The 27598-nt window shown below is 41.9% G+C and overlaps 1 protein-coding gene across 5 annotated transcripts in view; it reads left to right on the forward strand.

The window, feature by feature from the left end:
* Positions 1–27598, forward strand: part of wdfy4 (WDFY family member 4) — a 358785-nt gene that overhangs the window by 214213 nt on the left and 116974 nt on the right. For all 5 annotated transcript variants that reach the window (XM_072282880.1, XM_072282882.1, XM_072282881.1 and 2 more), the window contains 3 exons: positions 16090–16167; positions 21353–21577; positions 27393–27483. In XM_072282880.1, the coding sequence (XP_072138981.1) occupies positions 16090–16167; positions 21353–21577; positions 27393–27483 (394 nt within the window). The remainder of the gene's footprint in view (positions 1–16089; positions 16168–21352; positions 21578–27392; positions 27484–27598) is intronic.

Genomic DNA, 27598 nt, shown 5'->3' on the forward strand with positions numbered 1-27598 from the left:
TTGGAGAAGGTTCAGAGAAGGTAATTGATAACGATTCCAGGAATAAAAGGGTTAACATGTAAGGAGCATTTGATGTTTCTGGGTCTGTACTCACTGGGGTTTAGAAGAATGGGGGGGGGGGAGCGCGGAATCTCATTGAAAACTATCAGATATTGAAAGATTTAGACAAAATGGATGTGGAGAGAATACTTCCTATAGTGGGTGAGTATAGGATTGAGGGATGTCTATTTACAGCAGAGATGAGGAAGAATTTCTTTAGCCAGAGGGTGGTGAATCTGTGGAATTCATTGCCAAGGACGGCTGAGGAGGCCAACTCTTTGAGTATATTTAAAGCAGAGGTTGATATATCTTAGTTAGTCAGGGCATCAAAGGTTACAGAGTGAAGACAGGTGAGTGGGGTTGAGAGGGATAATAAATCAGCCATGATTGAATGGTGGAGCAGACTCGATGGGCCAAGTGGCCTAATTCTGCTCCTATGTCTTCTGGTCTTACAGTCTTGTGGATGGTTGTTGAGGCAGCTCACTCTACTCGCCTTGGGCACTAGTACGATTACTGTCCTTTCAAAGCAGGTGGGAAGCTCATGCCAGCCAGTTGGTTGGCACAGGTTTGCAGTGCCATGCCACAGGCTTGCAGTTGGTTGGCACAGGTTTGCAGTGCCATGCCACAGGTTTGCCGTTGGTTGGCACAGGTTTGCAGTGCCATGCCACAGTACAGCATTGGGACCTAATGCCTTGCGAGTGTTCTCTCTCTTGAAGGATGTTCTGGTGTTGGCCTTCAAAACAGAGACCGCAGGGTTGCCAGATGCCATGAGAATTTTTTTTAGTTTATGAGAACACTCAGACCTCATTTATTGTCATTTAGAAATGCATTTGCTGTGTTATTATCTCTTTCAAGGCAGGCATCACTAACATTTATGCTATTTGATTTCACCTGATAGGAAGTAAAATCATGCAAACCCTGCCATTAGTGTCATGTATCCGATTATGTCCCTAACTTCACAGAGAATTGCCTTTTTGCGCACGCAATGGCCTTCTGTAGGTACTTGGACTTTTTACAGGGGTCTAGATCACTGGTCTTGAGTATCGCCAATCAAGCTCTCTTCAGACTGCAACTCCCCTGGTTCAGAATCAGAATCGGAAACAGGTTTAATATCACTGACATATGTTGTGAAATTTGTTGTTTTGCGCCAACAGTATATTGCAATATATAATAATAAAAAGCTATAAATTACAGTAAAATATATTTTAAAAAATTAAATTAAATACTGTAAGTAGTACAAAAGAGAGCAAAACTGATTGAGGTAGAATACATGAGTTCATTGTCCATTCATAAATCTGAATGGGGAAGAAGTTCTTCCTGAAACATTGAGTGTGTGTCTTCAGGCTCCTGTACCTCCTCCTTAATGATAACAATTAGAAAAGGGCATGTCTTGGGTGATGGGTGTTCTAAATGATGCATGCTGCCTTTCTGAGGCATTGCCTTTTGAAGGTGTCTTGGATGTTGGAGACTCTTGTACCCATGATGGAGCGGGCTGAGTTTGCAAATTTCTGCAGCTTTTTCTGATCCTGTGCAGTTACACAGAAACATAGAAAACCTACAGCACAATACAGGCCCTTCGGCCCACAATGCTGTGCCGAACACGGACTTACTTTAGAAATTACCTAGGGTTACCCATAGCCCTCTATTTTTCTAAGCTCCATGTACCTATCCAGGAGTCTCTTAAAAGACTCCATTGTATCCGCCTCCACCACCATCGCCAGCAGCCCATTCTACGCACTCACTACTCTCTGCGTAAAAAACTTACTCCTGACATCTCCTCTGTACCTGCTTCCAAACACCTTAAAACTGTGCCCTCTCATGTTAGCCATTTCAGCCCTGGGAAAAAGCCTCTGACTACCCACATGATCAATGCCTCTCATCATCTTATACACTTCTATAAAATGATGGATATCATCATCTCATTGATATAGAATCAGAATCAGAATCAGGTTTATTATCACCGGCATGTGATGTGAAATTTGTTAACTTAGCAGCAGCAGTTCAATGCAATACGTAATCTAGCAGAGAGAGAGAAAAAAATAAAATAAATAAAATTAAAAAATAATAATAACGAATAAAGAAGTAAATCAATTACATATATTGAATAGATTTAAAAAAACAGAAATACTGTATATTAAAAAAAAGTAAGATAGTGTCCAAAGATTCAATGTCCATTTAGGAATCGGATGACAGAGGGGAAGAAGCTGTTCCTGAATCGCTGAGTGTGTGCCTTCAGGCGTCTGTACCTCCTACCTGATGGTAACAGTGAGAAAAGGGCATGCCCTGGGTGCTGGAGGTCCTTAATAATGAACGCTGCCTTTCTGAGACACCGCTCCCTAAAGATGTCCTGGATACTTTGTAGGCTATTGCCATGATCGAGCTGACTAGATTTACAACCTTCTGCAGCTTATTTTGGTCCTGTGCAGAAGCCCCTCCATACCAGACAGTGATGCAGCCTGTCAGAATGCTCTCCACAGTACAACTATAGACGTTTTTGAGTGTATTTGCTGACATGCCAAATCTCTTCAAACTGCAATTTCTCAATCAGAATTGTCGGAGTGATGGCATTTAATGCTGAGCTGTAGTCGATGAACAGCATCCTGACATGGGTGTTTGTGTTGTCCAGGTTGTCTAAAGCCATGTAGAGAGCCATTAAGATTGCATCTGCTGTTAACCTATTGTGGCGATAAGCAAATTGCAGTGGGTCCAGGTCCTTGCTGAGGCAGGAGTTCAGTCTAGTCATAACCAACCTCTCAAAGCATTTCATCACTGTTGATGTGAGTGCTACCGGGTGATAGTCATTAAGGCAGCCCACATTATTCTTCTTAGGCACTGGTATAATTGCCTTTTCGAAGCAAGTGGGAACTTCCGCCCGTAGCAGTGAGAGGTTGAAAATGTCCTTGAATACTCCCGCTAGTTGGTTGGCACAGGTTTTCAGAACCTTACCAGGTACTCCATCGGGACCTCCTGCCTTGCGAGGGTTCACTCTCTTTAAAAACAACCTAACATTGGCCTCTGAGACGGAGATCACAGGGTCATCAGGTGCAGCAGGGATCTTCACAGCTGTAGTTATTTTCTCCCTTTCAAAGCAGGCATAGAAGGCATTGAGTTCATCTGGTAGTGAGGCATCACTGCCATTCATACTATTGGGTTTTGCTTTGTAGGAAGTAATGTCTTGCAAACCCTGTGTTACGTACCACGTAACTGGGTTGCCAAACCAGCAGAAATGGACCACTTAGTTGGAGTCTGGATTACTGGAACTAAGAAAATTTTATTAAAGAAATAAACAACACAGTACTCTAATCAAACGGATATAAATGCAACAGTTTAGCAATGAATAAACACACATGTACACAGAACTAGGATAATCGGATCAATCAAGCTCTATCGCAGTCTAGGGGTAAAATGATCAGTCATCAAGTGACACAGAGTTCAGTTTAATTCAGTTCGCAGTAATCGCCGTCGTGTCGTTGGGGAGAGAGAGACAGAATGAATGAATATGCAAATCGGTTTCCAAACAGACCTTCGATATTCCTCGCAGTTAGCTTTCGGGCGAGCCCTTTGTAATGTCTTCTGAGGTCACCGACTGTGACCCCTCCGTTCCAGATATGATTGTTCTTCTGCGGTGAATCCGGCACCCAGGCAAGGGCGGACACACACACCAGGTTCCCGCCCGACCGTATCTTTCTACCCTGTGTGTCTATGGCTGGTCCCGCGACCAGACCTCCAAAAACTCCCAGCAATTTGTGGGGGCACACCGCTTCCAGGGTCTCGTTACCTCGTGGTGTCATGTGTCTGTTGCCTTAGCGAATCTGTCCCTTTTTATCCCCCTGCTGGGGTATTGCCTGTCCATCAAACTTCAAACAGTTCAGGGTTCAAAGCCACCGGTCTCTGACAATACTCGGAACCATGTCTCCTTTCAGTAATCCCTCTCGTCTCTCTCCTATTTGTACCTTGCATGTTCCCCCATTGTCCTCTTATCAGCATCAATCTTCTGATAACTGGTTCTTTTGTCACACCTGCCAGAGTTGCCGTGCATCCGATGTCACCTCCAATCTCATTTGAAATGGTCTCTTCGCCCTTGAAATGGCCCTCTACAAATCACACCTTGATTTCTGGTACAGGCCTGGGTTGCCAGACTTGAATGTCACAGATCTGGCCTTCAGCAGACGATGTACCTCCTGGTTCATCCATGGCTTTTGGTTTGGGAATGTACAGTATGTCTTTGTGGGCACACACTCATCCACACAGGTTTTAATGAAGTTGGTAACAACTGCAGCATACTTATCCAGGTTTGAAGATGAATCCCTGAATACAGTCCAGTCCACCGATTCAAAGCAGTCCTGTAGACACTCCTGTGCTTCCCTTGTCCATACCTCCTTGGTCCTCACTGCTGGTGCTGCAGTCTTCAGTCTCTGCCTATACTCAGGGAATAGAAGTACAGCCAGGTGATCAGTCTTCCAGAAGTAAGGGCATGGAATAGCACAGTAGGCATTCTTGATGGTGGTGTAACAGTGGTCCGGTGTGTTGTTTCCTCTGGCATTGCAAGTAATCTGTTGATGGTAGTTACTTAGTGATTTTTTCAGACTGGCCTGGTTAAAATCTCCCAAAACGATGGTGAAGGCGTTAGGGTGCGCTGTTTCATGCATGATGATCCCATTACTCAGATAATCTAAAGCCTGCTTGATATTGGTCTGAGATGGAACGTAAACTGCTACCAAAATGACCCCAGAGAACTCCTGTGATAGGTAAAAAGGACAGCACTTTACTGCTAGATATTCCAAGTCTGGTGAGCAGAATTGGGACAGCACTGATATATTTGTGCACCAAGAAGAGTTGATCATGAGGCATACTCCTCCACCTCTGCTTTTGAGAGACTCTATAGATCTATCCTGATGGTGTATAGTAAACCTGTCGATCTGGATCGGTGCATCTGACGGAAGGGGTTAACCACGATTCCGTGAAACAAAGAACACACACGGTCCTAATGTCCTTCTCATTCAGCACCCTGGATCTGAGACCGTCGATTTTACTCACCAGAGACTGCACGTTCGCCAGCAAGATAGTCGGTATAGGGAGTTCAAAATCCCATTTCCTTAAATGCACTTGTAACCCTGATCTCCACCTGCGCTTCCTCCGAGGTGTCCTCTGTGGGCACTGCCGACCACAACTGGTGTGGTTTCCATTGGTTTTGAGCAGCCTGCTACTCAAATTGCACCTAGGTGCCCCAGAAGTTGTCCCTCCGCACCAGATGGTGATGCAACCAGTTAGAATTCATCCAGGATTTCCGGTTTGGAAAAAGTTGGTACATTCTGGAAGGCACATGCTCATCCACTCTGGTCTCGATGAAGTTCGTGATGGCTCTGGCAAGGAAAGCAAGGCAGAGATACAGCTCAGAACTGATGTTCAAAGCTTTAGGCTGGAGCTGGAGTGGCACTGAGCTACCCGTTCATCCGGACCAGTGTGAGCTCCGGGTGTCTCCCAACTCTCAGCCGAGTGTGATTCATGTGACTGCTCTCTGAATTTATGTTGCAGACTTTCTGATAAAGTGAAGTCCGCAATCAGAATTGGATTTATTATCACCAATTTAGGACATGAAACTCGTTGATTCGTGAGAGCGGTAAGACATAAGGATCCAGCAATGACAGAAATTAAGTAAATAGTGCAAACAAAAGGAATAATGAGGTAACACACAAAACGTGGAGGAACTCAGCAGGTCAGGCAGGTCAGGGAAATAAACTGTTAATATTTCACCCTGAGACCCTTCATCGGGACGGGACAGGAAGGGGAAAGGAGCCAGAATTAGAAAGTGGGGGTGGGGGGGGGGTGCGAGGGTAGGGAGTACAAGATGGCTGGTAATAGGTGAAGATGGGTCAGGTTAATGAGGCAGCATTTATAAATTCAGAAGTCAGACAGTGGAGGGGGAAGAAGCTGATCTTAGAGCATTGAATATCGGTCTTCAGGCTCCTGTACCTTCTGCCTGAAGGTAGTAATTAGAAGAGGGCAAGTTCCGGATGGTGAGGGTCCTTGTCTGATCCAATCCCATCTTGTCAGGCAGCCTATTGCTGCTCAGTTTGAACTATGGAAAGACAGGATTTTCTATATTTCATATATCCAAATATTAATCAAGTAACAATCATTTCATTCTCCTTTACACTGGTGTACTGAAGGATGACAATAACAATCTTGAATCTTGAATCCAAATACTAGATTATTAAGTACTAGAGTATCAATACTGTCATCTCCACAAAGTTAATCAATAAATTTCAAGATGTTGGCCTCAATACCTCCTTGATTCCCTTACTTGTAGACCCCAGTCAGTTTGAATGGACAACAAAATCTCCTCCACAATCTCCATCAGCACAGTGCACCACAAGCCTATGTGCTCAGCCCCCTGCTCTATTCACTTTCCACTTGCTGTGAATAATTTCAAACTTTATTCAAGTTTGCTGGTGATACCATTGTTGTGGGCCGAATCAAAGGTGGTGATGAATCAGCATACAGGGGGGAGATTGAAAATTTCACTTTAAACTTTGCTCCTTTCAGTATGAAAATGGTGGTAGATTTCAGTGTAATTTCAGAATCAGAATCAGGTTTATTATCACCAGCATGTGACGTGAAATTTGTTAACTTAGCAGCAGCAGTTCAATGCAATACATAACCTAGAAGAGAAAAAAAAAATAAAAATAAGAATAAATAAACAAGTAAATCAATTACAGTATATGTATATTGAATAGATTAAAAAACATGTAAAAACAGAAATACTGTATATTAAAGGAAGTGAGGTAGTGTCCAAGGATTCAATGTCCATTTAGGAATCAGATGGCAGAGGGGAAGAAGCTGTTCCTGAATCGCTGAGTGTGTGCCTTCAGGCTTCTGTACCTCCTACCTGATGGTAACAGTGAGAAACGGGCATGCCCTGGGTGCTGGAGGTCCTTAATAATGGATGCTGCCTTTCTGAGACACCGTTCCCTGAAGATATCCTGGATACTTTGTAGGCCATTACCCATGACTAGATTTACAACCTTCTGCAGCTTCTTTTGGTCCTGTGCAATAACCAACCCCCCACCCCCCCCCAACACCATACCAGACAGTGATGCAGCCTGTCAGAATGCTCTCCACGGTACATCTATACAAGTGTTACAATATAAAAGAATAGTTTTATTTCAGTTTAATATCTACCACCATAACTCAGGAGGTGAATTATTGCAAAGAAACTGGTTGGCTTGGTTTTGGATTACATTGTTATTTGAAGTCCACATATATAGATCTCCCGAAGTTGCAACTTGTTGATAGGGTGGTAGAGAAGACGTATGGTGTGTTGGCTTTCATTAGCCAGGAGACATATTCACTCCCCAGTTACCTGTAATTCTTCATGTACTTGTAGAATATATTAGGATTCTCCATTATTGTATCAAGTTATCCAGAGCCACTTTGTATCCAGCCTCTACCCTCCTGATTTCCGGAAGTGAATTCCTACATCCTTTACACCTCTCAATGCATTTGCTTGACTTTAGTTATCTATACCTGCCATACCTTCCAGGACAACATCCCATGCACCATTAATCGTCAGGCCATGACACTCAGGGACTCGTGCTGCTATTACTTTTGTGACTGTGTGTGCTGTGTGTGGCTGTATATACTGTGGTCCCAGAGGAACAATGTTTCATTTAGCTGTAGACATCTGTGTGGTTGAATGACAATAAATTTAAACTTGAACTTCCTTTATCATGACCAGAGCCTCAATGTTCCTCAACAACAGAGTCCCTTATACCTGACAGCTATGCCCATGCCCTTCGCTCTAACTGAAGTCTATTTTATTTTTTATTAAGTCTTTTTGCCACTGTGTATTTCTGACATCTTATTTGTGCTATATGTGCTTTGTGGTATGTATAACTGTTGGTATTGTGTTCTGTTAGTGCCGGATTAAAGCTGTTTTGTTTGTCTGTATTCATGGGTATTCATATATGGTTGATTGACAATTAAACTTGACCTTGAACAGAAATATGCTGTCCCTGAACCGTACCTTTGTCAATTTTAAAAGCCTCCTCCATGCCAGATATCCTTATACCTGCAAACAGCCTCTCTCAATCAGCCTTTGCGACTTCCAATCTAACACCTTCAAAATTAGCCTTGCTCTGATTTAGGGCTTTACCTTGCAGACCAGTGCTATATTTTTCCATAACCATTAAAATATTAATAGAATATGATCACTGGTCCCAAAGTACTCCCCCCACTAATCAGTAACTTTCCCAGCCTCATGTCCCAAAACGAGTTGAGTATTCCCTCTCTCCGTAAGGGCTGTCTGGGATCAGCTTTATTCATCAGATATATTTACATGTTTTAGGAATTTGCCATGGTGTGTTGGTGCAACTGTACCAAAAAAAAACATATAACAATTATAAAGATTTAGCAATTATATAGAAATAAAGATAGAGGTTAAGTACGGATATGAATTAAAATGCACATAAATACATAAATACCAGCATGTATTTACAATGTAAACAGCTTTATAAACAGTGGTTTAAAGTGTTTACAGTGCAGTGCAGTGACAGGGTACTAGACAGAGGGGTGGGGGAGGATAAGTAGAATGATTGATCAGATTAACTGTCTGGAGGAAGAAATGTTTAAGATGGTGTAAAGTTTTCGTTTTAATAGCCCTATAATGCTTTCCAGAAGTGAGCTTTTGGAAAAGGGTGGGTAGTGTTTGCAATGATTTTCCTGCCCATTTCCCACTCGAGTCCTGCGTTGATGGTAGACTGCAGCCAGTGACCTTTTCTGCTGACCTGACAATTTGCTGTACGTTGTGAGAGGATGATACACCAAACCAAACAGTAACGTTGTTTGAGGAAATAGTATGTTTTCTCAAGGAGAAATCCCTTTATGCAGAGAATGATGAATCTTCATAATTCTTTGCCCTACAGGGTCTATCCAAAACAGAGGTAGATAGATTTCTGAGTATTGGAATCATGGGGCTTCAGAGCAGGCCAGGCAAGCCTTGTTAGAAGGAGATCAAATTCAATGAAGATTATTGTCAGATGCACAAGTTTATGTATGCACAAGGGCAATGAAATACTTACTGGCAGTAGCATCACAGGCATGGAGCATTCAGAAGAAAACATAAATTATACACCAAGTTTTGCAAGAGTCCAAAAAGAACAAGGTCCAATTTAGTGCACAGTGATCATAGTGTTACTGAACCATAGTAATTGGGCGTTCGCTATTGATTGATTGCAGTCCTGATCGTATTGAAAGGTGGACCATGCTGTCCTGCTCCACCTATTGTGTTGTTGCATAGGACTGGAATCGGACAGGCAACAGAAATACATGCTGCCCATGTTAAGAACTGACTGCTATCAGTGATTTGTTTAGATAATGTTCGGAAAACAGGAGAACACTTACCAGTCCTTATCGAGGGATCAGCAGTAGAAAGGGTGAGCGGTTTGAAGTTCCTGGGTGTCAATATCTCTGAAGATCTATCCTGGGTCCAACATACTAATGCAATTAGGAAGAAGGCAAACCAGCAGCTAGATTTCACTAGCAATTTGAGGCAGTTTGGTATGGCTCTAGCAAATTCCTACAGATGTATATAGTGGAGAGCATTCTGAATGGTTGCCTTACCATCTGGAATGGAAGTGCTAATGCTCAGGGCTGGAAAAGCTGCAGAAGGTTGTAAATTCTGCCAGCTCCATCTTGGGCACCAGCCTCCCCATCATTGAGGGCATCTTCAAAAGGTGATAACTCAAAAAGGTGGTATCCATTATTGAGGGCCCTTGCCATCTAGGACATGCCAGCTTCGCCATGCTACCATTGGGGAGCAGGTACAGGAGTTGAAGATGCACATTGTTTTAGGAACAGCTTCTTCCCCTCCACCAGCAGATTTGTGAATGGACCATGAAACCCATAAACATACCTTACTTTCTGCTCTCTTTCTGCACTACTTACTTATATTTTTATATATTTCTTATTGTAACGAACAGCAAATTCCAAGACATATACTCATGGGCCACTTTATTAGGTACATCCACTCGCTAATGCAAATATCTAATCTGCCAATGAAGTGGCAGTAACTCAATGCATAAAAAACATGCAGACGTGGTCAAGAGGTTCAGTTGTTGTTCCGACCAGAGATCAGAATGGGGAAGAAATGTGATCTAAGTGACTTTGACTGTGGAATGATTGTTGGTGCCAGATGGGGTGGTTTGAGAATTTCAGAAACTGCTGATCCCTGGGATTTTCATGCAAAACAGTCTCTAGAGATTATAAAGAATGGTGCGATAAACAGAAAATATTCAGTCAGCAACAGTTTTGTGGGTGAAAATGCCCTGCTATTGAGAGAGGTTCGAGGAGAATGTCCATTCTGGCTCAAGCTGACAGGGAAGTGACAGTAACTCAAGTAACCACGTGTTACAACAGTGATGAGCAGAAGAGCATCGCTGAACACACAACACGTTGAACCTTGAAGTGGAGGGGCTACAGCAGCAGAAGACCATGAACGTACACTCAGCAGCCACTTTGTCATTATCCTGTCAGTGATAATAAACCTGATTTTGGTTTTTGAACCTCAGAGCTCCAGAGAGATTCTGATGTAGTGGATATTGGTCAAAGGCTCTGTTTTGATATCTCTTGTTGTCAGCCATCACTATATTTTATGCAGAAAATAGATGGATACACTTCTGACATAGAGTACTCCTGGACTTAAGATTCAAAATTGTTTAATATTGTTTCTTGTGTGCAACTGTAAAGGAGAACAAAATAATTGTCACTCCCAATCCGATGCAGCACAAGAGAACCATGAGAGATAAATAACACAATAATAATACTAAAAAACACACACAATAAATATAAATACATAAAATAGCTTATATGCATGGATTGTTTGGATGTCCATAAGGTGACACTGCTGGGTTGTACATATGGTGAGTGACAGGAAATAATAAGGTAGTGGTGGCATTATGGGTGGAGGTGTTCATCAGTTTTACTGCTTGGCAAAAATTGAGTTTGGTGGCCCTAACATGGATACTACATAGCCTCGGCCCCGATGGGAGTGGGATAAGCAGCCCATGAGGGTGGGTGGGATCCTTCATGGTTTTACTGGCCCTTTTCTGGCACCTTTCAGTGTAAATGCCCCTGATGGTGCTGGTGATGCATTGGGCAGTTCTGACTACTCACTGTAGATCCTTGCTGTCCACCGCACTGAACCAAGCCCTGAGGCAGATTGTCAGGATGCTCTCTACTGCTCATCTGTAGAATGACATGAGTGTGGATGTGCAAAGTCCAGCTCTCTTCAGCCTCTTCAGAAAGTAGAGGTGTTGGTGAGCTTTCTTGACAGTGTGGGATGCATTCTGGGACCATGAGAGGTTGTATGTCATGTGCAATTTCCTGTGGTACAATGGAGCCTCAGGTCATTATGAAGCTATCAGTTCAAAATCAAAACAGGAGGCACTGTGACATTATCAATGCAGTGAACAAGCTATTATGATTAAATCATCAGGAAAAATGATTGACTGGCTTGGTAACAAGGAATGACCTTGAACAAAATTATTAGCTTAGCAATTGTACGGTCTCGCTGGGGCCCAGCTCATATTTGCTTGATGGGTTAATTCAGTGAGAGTTTCAGTTAAGTAACAATAATGTTTTGTCAGTGCTTAGCTGTGACTAAAAGCTTAATGATCCTGTAAACAAACACAATATAATCACTGCCTTCACGTTGTGCAGGCATTTCCTGCTGTGCGCTACTAATGAATATAACTTCTCTGTGGGATATCGGGGCCTGGCTCTCTGCCAGCACCCATCTGTACTGTTCACAATGTCTGTTCTCTCACAGCGGGGAGAATGTAATTATGTTTGCGTCTGCCGTGTCACTTTTACAGAGAAAGAAAACTAAACAAAGAATGCATGTCAAATTATAACCTAGTCAAGATTAACATAATCTCTTAAACATTGTATTAAATAGGAAGGAAACCTTCAAACTTAGTCACACATTATCTGTGATCAACAAAGCTTCAATTAGTTGTTGTACTATTTATAGTGAGGAAAAGAAATGAGACCCTGGGATGTATAAATTTTATGTAATATTCTTGAAGAGTAAAAGAGGCCGTTAGGTGGTGTGTGAGTTAACTGCCACAATCATTAAACTGTGCACTAACTAGCTTTTACTGTTTTTTTTAAATGTTCAATGCATATTTTATTGTTTGTTTTTGATTACATCAAATGCTATTTTTAAATTGGACAACTTATCTGAAATTTGGTTTCATGATAGGTTGTATGAGCATCATGCATCCCCTTAGCAGAGTCCTAACAATACCTAACCGATTGGTTCCAAAGGCATTGTGTACACATCTTAGTGAAGGGGAAAACAGAAAATACTTGGGACAATCAGCAGGTTGTCCCAAAACAAAAAAAGCATTAACATTTGAGCCTAATGACCCGTAGGGTGTGATGGGTGCCCTATGACCTGCAATGTTAAATCTGTCTCTCTCACTGCAGATGCTACCCGACTTGCTGGATATTTTCTTTTTTTATTTCAGATTACCAGGATGCGCATTTTTTTGTAATTCATATATCATTGAGTCTAGGATGATGAAGTTGAAGATTTGAGGAGCTCATGTTGGCTTGTATTCCAGTGCCTAGTGATTATGTATTAAGTAAAGATTGGTATATAGTAGTAGGCATGAATTGGAATCAGAATTAGAATCAAATCAGGTTTAATATCTCTGGCATATGTTGTGAAATTTGTTGATTTGCAGCAGCAGTACACTGCAATATGTAATAATAAAAACTAAAAATTACAATAAGAAGTATACATAAAACAAGAAAATTAAATTAAATAAGTAGCACAAAAAAATTTTTTTAAACAGTGAGGTAGTGCTCATGGGTTCATTATCCATCCAGAAATCTGGTAGTGGAAGGGAAGAAGCTGTTCCTGAAACATTGAATGTTTGCCTTCAGGCTCCTCCTTGATTGTAGTAGTGAGAAGAGGGCATGTCCTGGGTGATGGGGGTCATTAATGTTGGAAGCTGCCTTTTTGAGCCACCCCTTTTGAAGGTAATAGGTGAATTGGATGGACCAAAGGGCCTGTTTCTAGCCCTATGACGTTACTCTTCATTATAAAAAGAGTAACTTATGAGTACCGTGTTCACTCAGACCTGGGAAATGCTCCTTTACTGTTTCACTGTTATAATCCACCATACGCCTTAGAGTAGTTTACTGAGAAAGCTCAGTCACTTTTCCTTAGCTGAAGGCAGCAGACATGATCAATCAGTAAGGTGATGTTGGTGCTGATCGATGTTTAACCAAAACCAGGATAAAGGAACATATCACTCCCATACTAGCTACTCTGCATTGGCTTTCTGTATCTCTTAGAATTGATCATAAATTTCTCTTACAAAGTTTTGAAGCTCTCAGTGGTTTGGTAGCGAAGTACATCACTGAATCACTTTCATTTTTTCATCCTGCTTGAGTTCTCAAGTCTTCTTCCACCAGTCTCTTAAATTTAAACTATTTCCCTCAAAAGATTATTGGCAGGTCATCTTTTTTGAGCTGTTCTCCTAAACTGTGAAATTCAATACCTAAAACTATCAGGGATGCAGACTCAATTGGCACTGTTAAACGTCAGCTCGAAACGTATTTATTTCAAAGTTCAAAGTACACTTATTTTCAAAGTATGCATAAAGGATACAACTCTGAAATTCGTCCTCCCACAGGCAGCCATGAACCAAAGAAACACCATGGAACCTGTTCCTAGAAAACATGGAACACCCAATGTGTGAATAAAGGACCAAATAGTGCAAATGGCAAAAAGCAAGTGAACAACACACGGAATATCAACATCAAACCAGAAGTCCAGGAGTGTTCAGTTTACTTCGGTTCAGCTTTGCTAGCTGACTGAAGGCCGCAGAGCCAGTCTGCGCCAAAGCACCCCAGTCCACACATTGCTTCGATCAAACCGCCCAAAAGCAGCAAAAAAGAGTAACCAGAATCCAGAAACACATGCGACATAAGCCTCAGAGTCCCCCGAAAGCCTGTCTTTAACTAACCTCTGTTTGCCTTTCATTTTTATTTTTTTTTTAATTTTATTTTCATGTTTGTACTTTAATCTGATTGTAAACTACATCGTCTGTATGAAATGTGCACTATAAATGAAATTATTATTATTATTATTTCCATCTTCAATTGAGATGAGTAATTTTTTTTGCTCAAAGGTTTGAGAACCTTTGAAATACCCTTCCTGAGAGGCTGATGAGTGTTGAGTCAATAAGTAGATGTATAGGACAGGACAGCACAGTAATATAGTGGTTACCATACCAATGATCATCGATTGGGATTCAATTCCCGCTGCTGCCTGTAAGGAGCTTGTACATTCTCCCCGTGACCAGGTACTCTGGTCCTACTCCAAAGAGAAGGGTTAGGGTTGGTTGTGGGCAAGCTATGTTTGTTCCAGCAGCATCCCGACCTCTGTCGGCTGCTCCTAGCACATCTGTGGACTGTGTCGGTGCACAAACGATACTTTTCACTGCAAGTTTTGATGTTTTGATTAAATAAAGATAACCTTTGAGATCTTTAATCTTGAGGATTTAGGCTGTTTCTGGAATCTAAGGAATTGAAGGCAGTGTAGAAGATGCAGCAGAGGTAGAGAAACAAGCTAAGTGACTGGGATCGAGATGCTGAACACAGTCATGCAGCATAGAAACAGACCACTCAGCTCAGCTCATCCATAACGTCCAAGATGCTCAGCAAACTAATCCCATTTGCCTAAATTAAAGATTAAAGATTAGCTTTATTTGTCACATGTACATCAAAACATTGAGACACAGTGAAATGCATTGTTGATGCAAACGACAGTATTCATTGAACATTTTGATATTTCAATGTACGTGTGACAAATTAAGCTAATCTTTATCTTATTCTGTTTATATTAAATTTATTTATTTATAGATACAGTGCAGAACAGGACCTTCCAGCCCCTTGAACCGCACCACCCAGAAACCCACTGATTTAATCCTAGCCTGATCACAGGACACATTACAATGACCAATTAACCTACTAACTGGTATGTCTTTGGACTGTGGGAGGAAACTGGAGCACCCCAAGGAAACCATGTACAAATAGGAAGAACGTATGAACTTTCTTACAGATAATGCCAGAAATGGGCTCCAAACTCTGGCAGCCCAAACCATAGTAGCATCTGCTAACCCCTACACTGCTGTTGCATCCACGTTGCTGATACAGTAAATTATCAGTGATGTGGCACTCTCAGGACTTTTAGATGTGCTGGACTGGCAGGTTCTCTGACCCTATTAATACACCAACACACATTTAGTTCACTATGTTTAGACGGTGCACAACTGAGATGGTGAACTCGGTGAATTTAAAGTGAATGTGGGAACTTGGGTCTTCATGAGTTGTGTTGGATTCTGATGTTTTTAATCCAAGGTTTTTTCAGAAGTCAGGAAAGAGGCACAAAACCTGTTGCATCTTGATCATTGTATTAAGTTTCAATAAAATAAAGAACTGGAAAACAGAGAGTGATAGGAGTCTAGTAAGTGAAGGAAGAGAGAAGCAAAAAGTTGTAGGAGCCTTATGGTCAGCTCTTTTTATACACCGTAGATAAGAAGCATTCTATTCAAATTGTTAGATAAGAGTTTACCAATCAGGAAGTCCCTATTCAAATGACGTAATACCAAGAAAAGCTTCCAGAATCAAACAAATGAAACCACGAAGGGAGCAATTGCATGAATGTGCATACTGTGGTTACTAGGAAGCATAATAAACAGTTGCATGTCTGTAGGTAGTTATATAAAACAGAAGCAGATAGTTAATTGTTAAACTTCAAAGAAAATACTAATTAAGCAGTCTAAACTAGGAATTAAACAGTCTCATCCAATAGCTGGAAGGGATTACAGGAACTAGCGCTCCAGAGAGTGGGAATGGAGTGCAGTACTGGGTGAAGCCGGTAAAACTATCAGGATTCCTAAAGTGTGACAGTGGATTATTAAAGTTTTACTGTTCATGGAAATACATCTCTAATCCTCTTTTGTATGTGTATAGGATTTCATAATCAGAATGGATGAAGAAAGGAAAAGTGGACAAGATGTGTTTGCCAGCCTTCACATCGAACATAAGCAGGTAATATTTCAGAAGGAAGTTTGCAGTGGAATATTACTCCTCCCTGGAGTGTATCTCCTGAGATCCTTTACTGACACTAAGAAGCATCTCAAATTTGGATTTCAGCCATTTTTGTTTTGTTGAATCATGATTGTATTTAGTGCTAATGATAAATTGGGTCCCTATTGAAAATACCAAGATAGTCTGAATTCTTGGGTATTGTCAAAGTCAAAGTAAATTTATTAGTACAGTACGTATACTGTATGTCGCCATATACAACCCTGGGATTCATTTTCTTGCAGGCTTTTACAGGAAAATAAAGAAGTAGAATAGAATTTATGAAAAACTATACACATGCAAAGACTGACAACTAAGTGCAAAAGAAGAAAAGTTACTGCCAATTTGAGTTGTAGAGCTTTTCAAAGTGAGTCTGTAGGTTGTGGTATCAGTTTAGTGCGGGTGAATGAAGTTATCAACGCTGGTTCAGGAGCCTGATGGTTGTAGGGTAAGAACTGTTCTGAACCTAGTGGGACCTAAGGCTCCTGTATCTCCTTCTTGATGGCAGCAGCGAGAAGGAGGCATGCCTTCCCTTCTCTGGAGTTGTTCACTTCCAAAAACTGTCGTTAAAACAAGACCTGCACAACTCCCAGAGACGTTACATGCAATTCAGCACAACTCTCAACCCTTGCAGTTGAATAAAAGTTTAGTTAGGCTGCAGTTTGGATAATTTGTGCAATATTCCCCCCTCCCCTCCCCCTCCTCCTCCCCCTTCTCCCTCCCTCCCTCCCTCCCCCTTTCTCCCCCTTCTCTCCCCCCTCCCTTCTTTCTCTCTCTCTCATCTAACGTAAGTGTGTTTGTGTGTATGTATATGTATTTATTATCGTTACTATTTATATAAATAATATATAATTTATGTTATACGTGTTGATTTGCTTATTTCTGTTAGGCAAACTGAAAACTAACCTGTAACGCAGCACCAGTTCACTTCTGACCAGTTCAGTATCAGATAATTTGATGGCCCAGAGGGTGAATTAATAAAACTCCAAACTATTTGACCTTTTAAGCCAACAATTCCAGAATGTTCTGCACCAGTTGCCCTGAGTGATCAGTATGTTTGGATCTCTGTTAGATGCTGTACTTTGCAAGAAACATGATCTGTGCTGCATGAGTTAATGGATAAATGATAGAATGATTGAATATATCTTTAAAAAGTGTCTGACCACATTGACAGGTAATCTCCAAGAATCTCATAAGCAACATTATAATAACAATGTAACTGGATTAGTTTTAGTGATAATTAATAATAACCCAATTACATTCTCATTTGGTAATATCGAAGGCAGCATTAAGCGGAAATTTAGAGTGTGTAAAAAGAATACTTTGTTAATAATGGAATACTTTAATCAAAATGTAGACTGCCCAAAACTGATTAAGGATAATATTGTGGTCGGTAAATTCCTGGAAAGTGCACAAGATGATTTATGGACCATCACACTGAGGAGCCAACCAGGGAATGGGCTTTCCCAGATTGAGGATTGGAGTAATATATCGGCATTGATTGAAAAATTGATTGACAGATAAGAAGCAGAGAGTTAGCACAAATGGGACTTTTTCATGGTGGTAAGCTATGTCTGCTGTCACAGGGATTGGTGTTTCAACTCAGCTATTCACACTACACACCAGTGGTTTGATGGGAAAACAAATGTAATTTTTCTAAGTTCCAGATTCAAGATTATTTTTTGTCATTGTCACGGTACTTGGTTGCCAAGGTAGCGTAGTGGTTAGCACTACGGCTATTACAGCTTGGGACATCAGAGCCCTGAGTTCAGTTGTGGCATCCTCTGGGATGAGCCTCTGTGATCCTCCCTGTGGAATGAGTGTGATTTTCTCTGGGTGCTGCGGTTCCCTCCCACACTCCAAAGACGTACTGGGTGGGTTAGTTGGTCATTTTAAATTGTCCTGTGATTAGGTTAGGGTTAAATGGTGCTTGTTGGGGTTGCTGGGGAGGGGTAGCTTGATGGGCAGAAGAGCCTATTCTGCACTGTATCACTAAATAAATAAATACACAAGAGTAAAGGAGAACACAATGGTTGTTACTCCGGATCTGATACAGCATAAAGAACACAATAAAAAACAGAATAAATATAAATATAAAAGCAGTCCTATAAACCACGATGTACGAGTAACTGTTATACTGGTTGTATGTACATGAAGTGACACTAGGTTCATTGATAACGTAAAACTGGACAGGAGTGTGTGTTGTGAGCAAGGTGCAAGGAGGATTCAAGGTTATTTAGAGAACTTCTGTAAGTGGGAAAATACATATGGCGTGAGTTTCCTTCGGGTGCTCCAGTTTCCTCCCACACTCCAAAGATGGTCCGGTTAGTAGGTTATTTGGCATTGTAAATTGTCCTATGATTAGACTAGTGTTAAATATGTGGGTTGCTAGGCGGTGTGGGTCATTGAGCGGAGGGGCTGTTTCTGCACTGTATCGCTAATTAACTAATTAAACAAATACATGCCGTATGCCATATGCCATATACTTACTTTCTTTTGTTCATAACCTACTTTGGGGCACAGGCCGCCACCAGCTGCTCAGCAGAGTCCTCTGACTTGGGCCAATCTATCACATTTTCCCAAGGGTAGCCCGTCTTCTTGATGCATCCTTCCTCTTCTAGGGGTGAGGTCTCGGGAGCTTCTATTGCTGTTTCTGTATGACATGGAATTGTTAGCCTCATGCCCAGACCTCTTCCTTTCACAGCCAGGCTTTGAACCGTCCATGGTGGAGTTCAGATGCAGTATAGTGTGCAGAAGGGTGCAGTTTAACTGGTGATAGACTGGAAATGTTGATGTGCAAAGAGATCTGAGTATCCTTGTACACCAGGAAATGCAGGTATAGCAAGCAGTTACGAAGACAATTGGTACACTGGCCTTGATTACAATAGGTCTTGAGTGCATATCACAGGTCCTGGTTATGCAACCACAGACTCCAGGCAGACAATCTCCGAAGAGTATTGATAATGACTGGAGTCACCCGTCTTGTAAAGACACTGCCCAGAAGAAGGCGATGACAAACCACTTCTGTAGAAAAATTTGCCAAGAATAATCATGGTATGAGATCATACAACACAGCACATAATGATGATGATAAGTCAAAAACATGCCGGACATCAACTTTACCAACCAAATGTAGTTCTTTATTAATCACTATTGATTAGAACAATTCAAAAACTCACCATGCAGTTTCAGTGACTTATCCCATTAGTTTCACAACTCAAAGTTCAAAAAGTTCAACGTAAATTTATTTGAGTCCTGACAAAGGGTCTTGGCCTGAAACATCGACTATACCTCTTCCTATAGATGCTGCCTGACCTGCTGCGTTCACCAGTATTTTGTGTGTGTTGCATGTAAATTTATTGTTCAGTTTCTTGCAGGCATTCACAAAGAAACACAATAGAATCAATAAAAAACTGTGCACAACTAAAAAGGAAAAGCAACCAGACAATAAACAGTACAAGTGCGAAAAAAGAAAAAATAATAAATACGTTTGTAAATAAAATAAAAACACGAGTCGTAGAGTCCTTGAGAATGAGTCTACAGGTTGTGGGAGCAGTTCACTGTTGGAGTGACTGAAGTTTCGCCTCTAGTTTGAGAGCTTAATGGTTGAAGGGTGGTAACTGTTCCTGAATCTGGTGGTGTGGGACCTGAGGCTCCTGCACCTCGTTCCTGATGGCAGCAGCGAGCAGAGAGGGTGAGCCTCAGGACCCACACCACCAGCTTCAGGAACAGTCATTACCTCTGAGCCATCAGGCTCCTGAACCAGCGAGAATAGCTTCGCTCAGCTCAACACTAAACTGATTCCACAACCAACAGGCCCACTCTCAAGGGCATAACTTATGTTCTTAGTATGATTTACTTTTTTATTTGCATAATTTGTCTTCTTTTGCAGTTTGGTTGTTTGCCATTCTTTGTGTGTAGGTTTTTCATGAATTCTATTGGATTTATTTATTTTCCTGTAAATGCCTCCAAGAAGATGTATCTCGAGGTAGTTTGTGGTACTTTGATAATACATTGATCTTGAGTGTACTTTTTCTATCCATGTACGTATCCAAGTGCCTCTTAACAATCTCATATCACGATTCAGGAGAAAGCAGCTGTTTATTTGGGACAACTTATAGAACGAGAACTAATTGAGAAAATAGCCGGGATTACCTTTGTTTATTTGGGACACTGTGCTGCTTAATTGGGGCAGGAGACTGTAGTGTCGGTCACATGGCCGTTAGACACTACACCGTGTTTAGAATGAACCATATTTATTTAGTTATTTATTGATACAGTGAGGAGTAAGCCCTTCTGGCCCTTTGAGCCGCGCTGCCCAACAACACCCGATTTAACCCTAGCCTAATCACAGAATAATTTACAATCATCAATTAACCTAGCAACCAGTATGTATTTGGAATGTAGGAGGAAACCAGAGCACCTGAGGAAACCTACGTGGTCACGGGGAGAATGTTCAAGCTCAAACAGCGTCAGATGCATGTGCTTGTCATCAAAAGGCGTGACTTCGGTTACTACAGTTGGTGAGAAACAAACAGTACGGCAATTCAGAACTGTTTTGCTTACTGCGATTTCAAGCATTCAGGCTTGGAGATGCTAGAAATGGCTGGGAGTGAAAATGAAATAATTTCACTACTTCATCAAGTTAGGAACTATGAAGAATTTAAACATATCTATCGACAATTATCTTGAACGTTACAATGAGAATGAAGGTTTGGAGGATGTAATCGTCTAAAGCATTGTATGAAGGCAGTCCCTTAGCTGCACTAGGTGTCTGCACTCATTTTGTTCATTTAATCAATCAATAGAACACAGCAGGTGACTTCCTCCATCGATAACTATTAGGAACTATACACAGCTGTATAGTATTATATAAATATTGGCTGTGTTCTAATTTGTTCTGTATTTTATTTAAATACATAATTTGTTACTCAGTTAAATGGTAGTTTGTCTTTTTAATACCTTTTAACTATTTCCATGAAACTTTGGCTAATTGGAGCAGCTGTTTATTGGGCCAAAATGTACTGGTCCCGATGTGTCCCAGTTAACCGGAATCCACTGTATATATAAGGGGGATAAGTGCCAACAGGACTGGCAGCTGCAGGCTGCGTAGACATCATCTGCTGAGGCTTCTCTCTTGTGTCCCCAGATGCAGAAGTGCATTCTGAACCGTGCATCAAAAGACTGGGCCAAGGTTGAACAGCAGCTGCTTCAAGAGAGAGGATTATGGGGTCCTTCATCAGGCTTCCAGCAGGGTGCCTGGATTCTGGACATGGCTGAGGGCCCCAGTCGAATCAGAAAGAAGATGAGACGACAGACCATTTGCATCAATTACGCTCATGGCGCCTGTCGAACCAAGGAAGCCAAAAGTGAAGTAAGATTATATCTTTTGGAGAATGAATTCACTGTTTCAGAACCCTGTCAGTGTCTAAACTGGCAAAGTGGTGCATCTGTTAATTAAGACAGAGAATTCATTCCATGTGTTTGTGATATTAAGATGTGCAATAAATATGTCTCTTCTCTCAGGAGTGCTTAAGTGGAAACTACAGTCAGTAGCCACTAAATTAGTTACTTCTTGCACTTAATAAAGTGGCCACTGAGTGTCTGTTCATGACCTTCTGCTGCTGCAGCCCCTCCACTTCAAGGTTCAAAGTGTTGTGTGTTCAGAGATACTCTTCTGCACACCACTGTTGTCATGTGTGGTTATTTGAGTTACTGTCGCCTTCCTGTCAGCTTGAACTAGTCTGGCCATTCTCATCTGATCTCTATCATTAACAAGGCATTTTCATCTGCAGAACTGCCACTCACTGGATGATTTTTGCTTCTCACTTCATTCTCTGTAAACTCTAGAGACTGTTGTGCATGAAAACCCCAGGAGATCAGCAGTTTCTCAGATACTCAAACCACCCTGTCTGGCACCAACAATCATTCCATGGTCAAAGTCACTTAGATCACATTTCTACCCCATTCTGATGTTTTGTCTAAATAACAACAGAACCTTGACTATGTCTGCATGCTTTTATGCACTAAATTGCCACCACATGATTGGCTGATTAGGAATTTGCATTAACGAGCAGGTGTACCTAACAAAGTGGCCACTGAGTGTATGTTAAGTTCTAAATGATACCATTTCAGGGCCCCTTCCAATCGTCATTGAAAACATGCTGAGTTGCTCTGAGCAGTCTCTTGCTGAAGCAACTAGCAAAACGTACACACATCTGAAACTTGCTTGACATAGGAAATTCATGGTAGCTTCTGAAAATAGAATAACAGGAATTCCCTGTGATGTACGATCTTAGGGAAAATGAAAGGGGCATTTTCCATTCCAAACCGGACATTGGGTCTGGTTTATACGTATAAATTCACGTAATCAAACTCTGATTCCGAGGATGAGTCCTGTAACTGACATTGCTGGATTAAAAAGTCCTTTCAAACTTTCGTTGTATTTTATTCGTTTTTGGTGACATCCAAAAAAAAAGACTATATTTCTGATAAAGGTGTTGATTCTTTATACTCTTCCATAGATGCTGCCTGAGCTGCTGAGTTCTGCCAGCATTTTGTGTGACTTGCTCTTGATTTCCAGCTTCTAAAGAACACTTTGAGTTTATTCTTTCTTTCTGAACCATGCATCCTGTCGACAAAGCCCTTCATCATATTTCATCCATTTCCAACACTTCTGCTCTCATCCCTGTCTCCTCTGGGACAGAGCAAGGGTAGAGTTACTCTGGATCTAACCTTCCTCCCCGATTTCCACCAGCTTCAAAGAGATTCCACCACCAGACATACCTTCCCCTCACCCCACCCCCTCCAACTTTAGCATTTCGCAAGGGCCCTGATCCGCTCTTCAGTTCCCACCAGCCTCCCCTGCCCCATAGCACTTTCCCAGTGCAACCACAGGCAATGAATCGCTTGTCTACCTTCTGATCCAATGTACCAATTTTGTGTTCACAATGTAGTCTCCCCTACCCTACTGTTGGATCTTACCGTTTAATTATTTTTTTTTGCTGTTTAGCAATTATTTGCTTGTATTTTATGAAAGTTTAATATACCTTCAGTGGCTACAGAAAGTTATAATTCTTAGAGCTCTGGAAGCTTTTTTGTTCTGCGTCATTTGAATAAGTGCTTTCTCATTGGTTAACTTGGTCCTGCAGTATTTGAATAGTAGCTTTCTAATTGGTTATATGTTAACTATAAATTTGAATAGGGTTTTCCCTTATCTGTGGGTATAAAATAGCTGAGCACAATGCAGAGCCATCTTAATCTTTTCCACATCTTAGCCTCTTTTCTTTAAGCCTTCTACTACTAGCTTCTGCTCCCGTTTCCTTTGTTCTGTCAGCACTTAGTAAAACAGTTGGGAAGCAAGATGTTTGGTGACTCTTTCCTGACTTCTGAAAGAACCTTGGATTTAAATATCAGAGTCCAACAGGGGAGAAACCAAACCCAGACTGGGTGATCACTTTGTGGACACCTGTGGTCAGGGTGTAGGGGTGAACCTGAGCTCCCAGCCACAGTGCAGACTCTTCTTGTCACTTTAACTGCATAGTCATAGTCATAGTCATGCTTTATTGATCCCGGGGGAAATTGGTTTTCGTTACAGTTGCACCATAAATAATTAAATAGTAATATGTAAATTATGCCAGGAAATAAGTCCAGGACCAGCCTATTGGCTCAGGGTGTCTGATCCTCCAAGGGAGGAGTTGTAAAGTTTGATGGACACAGGCAGGAATGACTTCCTATGACGCTCAGTGCTGCATCTCGGTGGAATGAGTCTCTGGCTGAATGTACTCCTGTGCCCAACCAGTACAGTATGTAGTGGATGGGGGACATTGTCCAAGATGGCATGCAACTTGGACAGCATCCTCCTTTTAGACACCACCGTCAGAGAGCCCAGTTCCATCCCCACAACATCACTGGCCTTACAAATGAGTTTGTTGATTCTGTTGGTGTCTGCTACCCTCAGCCTGCTGTCCCAGCACGCAACAGCAAACACAGCCACCACAGACTCGTAGAACATCCTCAGCATCGTATGACAGATGTTAAAGGAGGTCAGTCTCCTCAGGAAATAGAGACTGCTCTGACCCTTCCTGTAGACAGCCTCAGTGTTCTTTGACCAGTCCAGTTTATTGTCAATTCGTATCCCCAGGTATTTGTAATCCTCCACCATGTCCACACTGACCCCTGGATGGAAACAGGGGTCACCGGTGCCTTAGCTCTCCTCAGGTCTACCACCAGCTCCTTAGTCTTTTTCACATTAAGCTGCAGATAATTCTGCTCACACCATGTGGCAAAGTTTCTTACCATAGCCCTGTACTCAACCTCAGCTCCCTTGCTGATGCATCCAACTATGGCAGAGTCATCAGAAAACTTCTGAAGATGACAAGCCTCTGTGCAGTAGTTGAAGTCCGAGTTCACACCCACTCCCACTCTGACCTATCAATACGTGACCTGCTGGACCGTCCCAGCGAGGCCCAAGGCATGCTTGGGGAACAGTGCCTCATAGAACACTACAGGACAGAAACCGCTTCTTCAGCCCATCCACTGTGCTGAACTATTATTATGTCTCGTCCCATCAACCTGCACCTGGACTATGGCCCTCCATTCCCCTCCCATCCATGTAATTATTCAAACTTCTCTTAAATATTACAGCCAACCCTGCATCGACCACCTCTGCTGGCAGCTCTTTCCACGCTCTGAGTGAAGAAGTTGGAGAGGGTTTCTTCTGGAAGGTGCAGAAAATCAGTTTTCCATCTGACCTGATAAGTGCAAATAAAAGAAAATCTGATGGCACTCTTCTGATGATGCAAAAGGGTGACCCCAGGCAATATTTATCCCTTGACTTAAAAAAAAATGGCCACATTAGCATAGATGGGATGTTGCTTTGCACAAACCATATTTCCTGCAACAGATACCCAATGTACAGCATGGAATATCCATAAAGGACCATGAAAGGCTCTTTTCATGAGTTGTTCTGGATCTGATAGGCTGAACTGTCTTTCATTTGATTCTATGATTTCCCTGACTTTTTTGTGCTGAGAATGCTTTTGGAAAATGGTTGTGTTCTCAGAGAAGGCAGGCTTGGTCTCACGGCAGTGGGAGACTGCTGGCTCCATTCAGCACCACACACAAACAGCACTAATGATAGTGTAGCGGTCAGCAGGATGCTATTACCGCTTGGGGAATTCTGGAGTTCACAGTTCAGTTCTGGTGCCGCGGCTATCTGTAAGAACTTTGCATACTCTCTCCCTGACAGCATGGGTTTCCTCCGGGTGCCCCAGTTTACTCCCACAGTCCAAAGATGTACGATTAGTAGGTTAATCGGTCATTGTAAATTGTCCTGTGATTAGGCTACGGTTAAAAAGGTGGGTTGTGAAGCAGTGCGTCTCGACGAGCCGGAAGGGTCTGTTCTGTACTCTATCTCTAAATAAATATGCAAAGTCTATCTCAGCTAATCTTGCTGAATTGGCAGTTGGAAAGACACTGTTCTGTACAGACGACCCCGCTGAGCTAAAATAAACCAGCAGGCAGGAAAGGAGGGGGTGGAAACTGCATTATTCACAGCCTAAAACCGAGGTTGCAGGCAATGACCTGTGATACTATTGAGATGAAGAGGTCCTGGTTTAATCATCCCTAGCATCATCTTCGTTGTTATATGCTATGCCACAAGGCATGGGCGATCATGGTCTTTGGCAAATCCCTAGAACTGACTACAAAAGGGCAATGATTTGCCGGGACTCTAAATGAGTCTAGGTGAGGTAGCGGGGGTGGATGTTAAGGGACTGATAGCTTTACACAATGTTGAACTTATGACCTATCAAAACATATCAACTTAATAATCCCGAAGCAGGCCATTTGGCCCATTGTGCCCAAGCTGATTCTTGCCCACCTTGTAGCATGTTCTCTAGCTCTCCAGATCACAGTTTCTCACATGAGCCTTTCCATTTATTCATTTCATGTTCAGGCCTTATTGCATGTGAATCGTAGAGTTATATCATCATACAGCATGGGAAAAGGCCCTGCAGCCCAGCTCATCTATGCCAACCGAAGTAACCCTCTTGAGCTAGTCCTGTTTGCCAGAATTTGGCCCATATCTCTCCAAACCTTTCTATCACTGAACTTTTCCAAGTGTCTTTTAAACATCGTAATTGTAACCACCTCTACCATTTACTCTGGGAGCTCGTCCCGTATGTCCATACCTCTGTGTTGAAAAACACTCATCTCTCAGGTTCCTTTTAAATCTTTTCCCTCTCATCTTAAACTTATGTCCTTCAGCTTTAGACTCCCCAACCCTGGGAAAAGGATTGCATCTAAGTCCCTTATGACTTTACAAACTTCCTCAGCCTCCCTCACTCCAAGGAAAACAGTCTCTCCTTATAACTGTAGCTCAGTTCCAGCAATTTTCTTGTGAATCTTTTCTGCACCTCTTCTACTTTAATCACATTCTTCCTGTAGCCTGATTAGAACTGCACACAATATTTCCAGGTGTGGTCTCATTAGTGTCCTCTGCAACTTCTCAACTATCATTGTTTTCCTCAACGGTACAAGAATAAAACACTACAGATACTAGAACTGATGAAAGCATATTGATTCTATTGTTCTCTCTACAGTTGCTGCCTGACCCGCTGACAATTCTGAATTTTTTTATTTGCTTTCCGCTGAATTTTGACTTGTATTTAGAGAAAGCATTGGAATTTCTTTAATAAGATATAAAGGAACATTTTTGCCTCAATCTTAGTGAATTAACTCATACCATACTTTGTTAAGCGGTTAGTGTTCCACTTGACAGGACTGTAAGATTGGGGTTTGATTCCTGTTCCTGTCTGTAAGAGTTTGTATGTTCTCCCCATGACTGTGTGGGTCTCCTCTGGGGGCTCTGTTTTCCTCCCACATTTCAAAGATGGACAGGTTAGTGTTTGTGAGTTGTGGGTGTCCTGTGTTGGTGCCAGAAACATGGCAACTCTTGTGGGCTGCCCAGCGCAATCCTTGCTGATTTAACTTGATGCAAATGATGCATTTCACATGTATGTTTTGAAGTACATGTGACAACCAAAGCTAATCTTTATTTGTTTATCTTTGTGATCTGCCACAGCATTTCACGTCTGAAAATTTCCTTCCTGAGTTGTTCATTATAATGACGTAAGGAGAAAATCCAGTCTCAAAATCCTTGATATTTGTCTTTACTTTCATCACAGATCAGTGAGAAAGCCAGATGTGAGCAGTTCTACCTAAAGTTGTGCTCGACAGATGAACATGTGGCAAGAACTGAAGACCAGTTGTACTTAGGTAAAACTCTTCAGATTCTCCAACATTCCTGCTGCCAGGCTGAATCCCCACAGGGGTAGAAATTGATGGTTTATCTGATACCTGAAGTAGTGAGTTGTTTCCTTGCTCCCTTTGT

Source organism: Mobula birostris, chromosome 18, assembly GCF_030028105.1.
Source record: "Mobula birostris isolate sMobBir1 chromosome 18, sMobBir1.hap1, whole genome shotgun sequence".
Taxonomy (NCBI): domain Eukaryota; kingdom Metazoa; phylum Chordata; class Chondrichthyes; order Myliobatiformes; family Myliobatidae; genus Mobula; species Mobula birostris.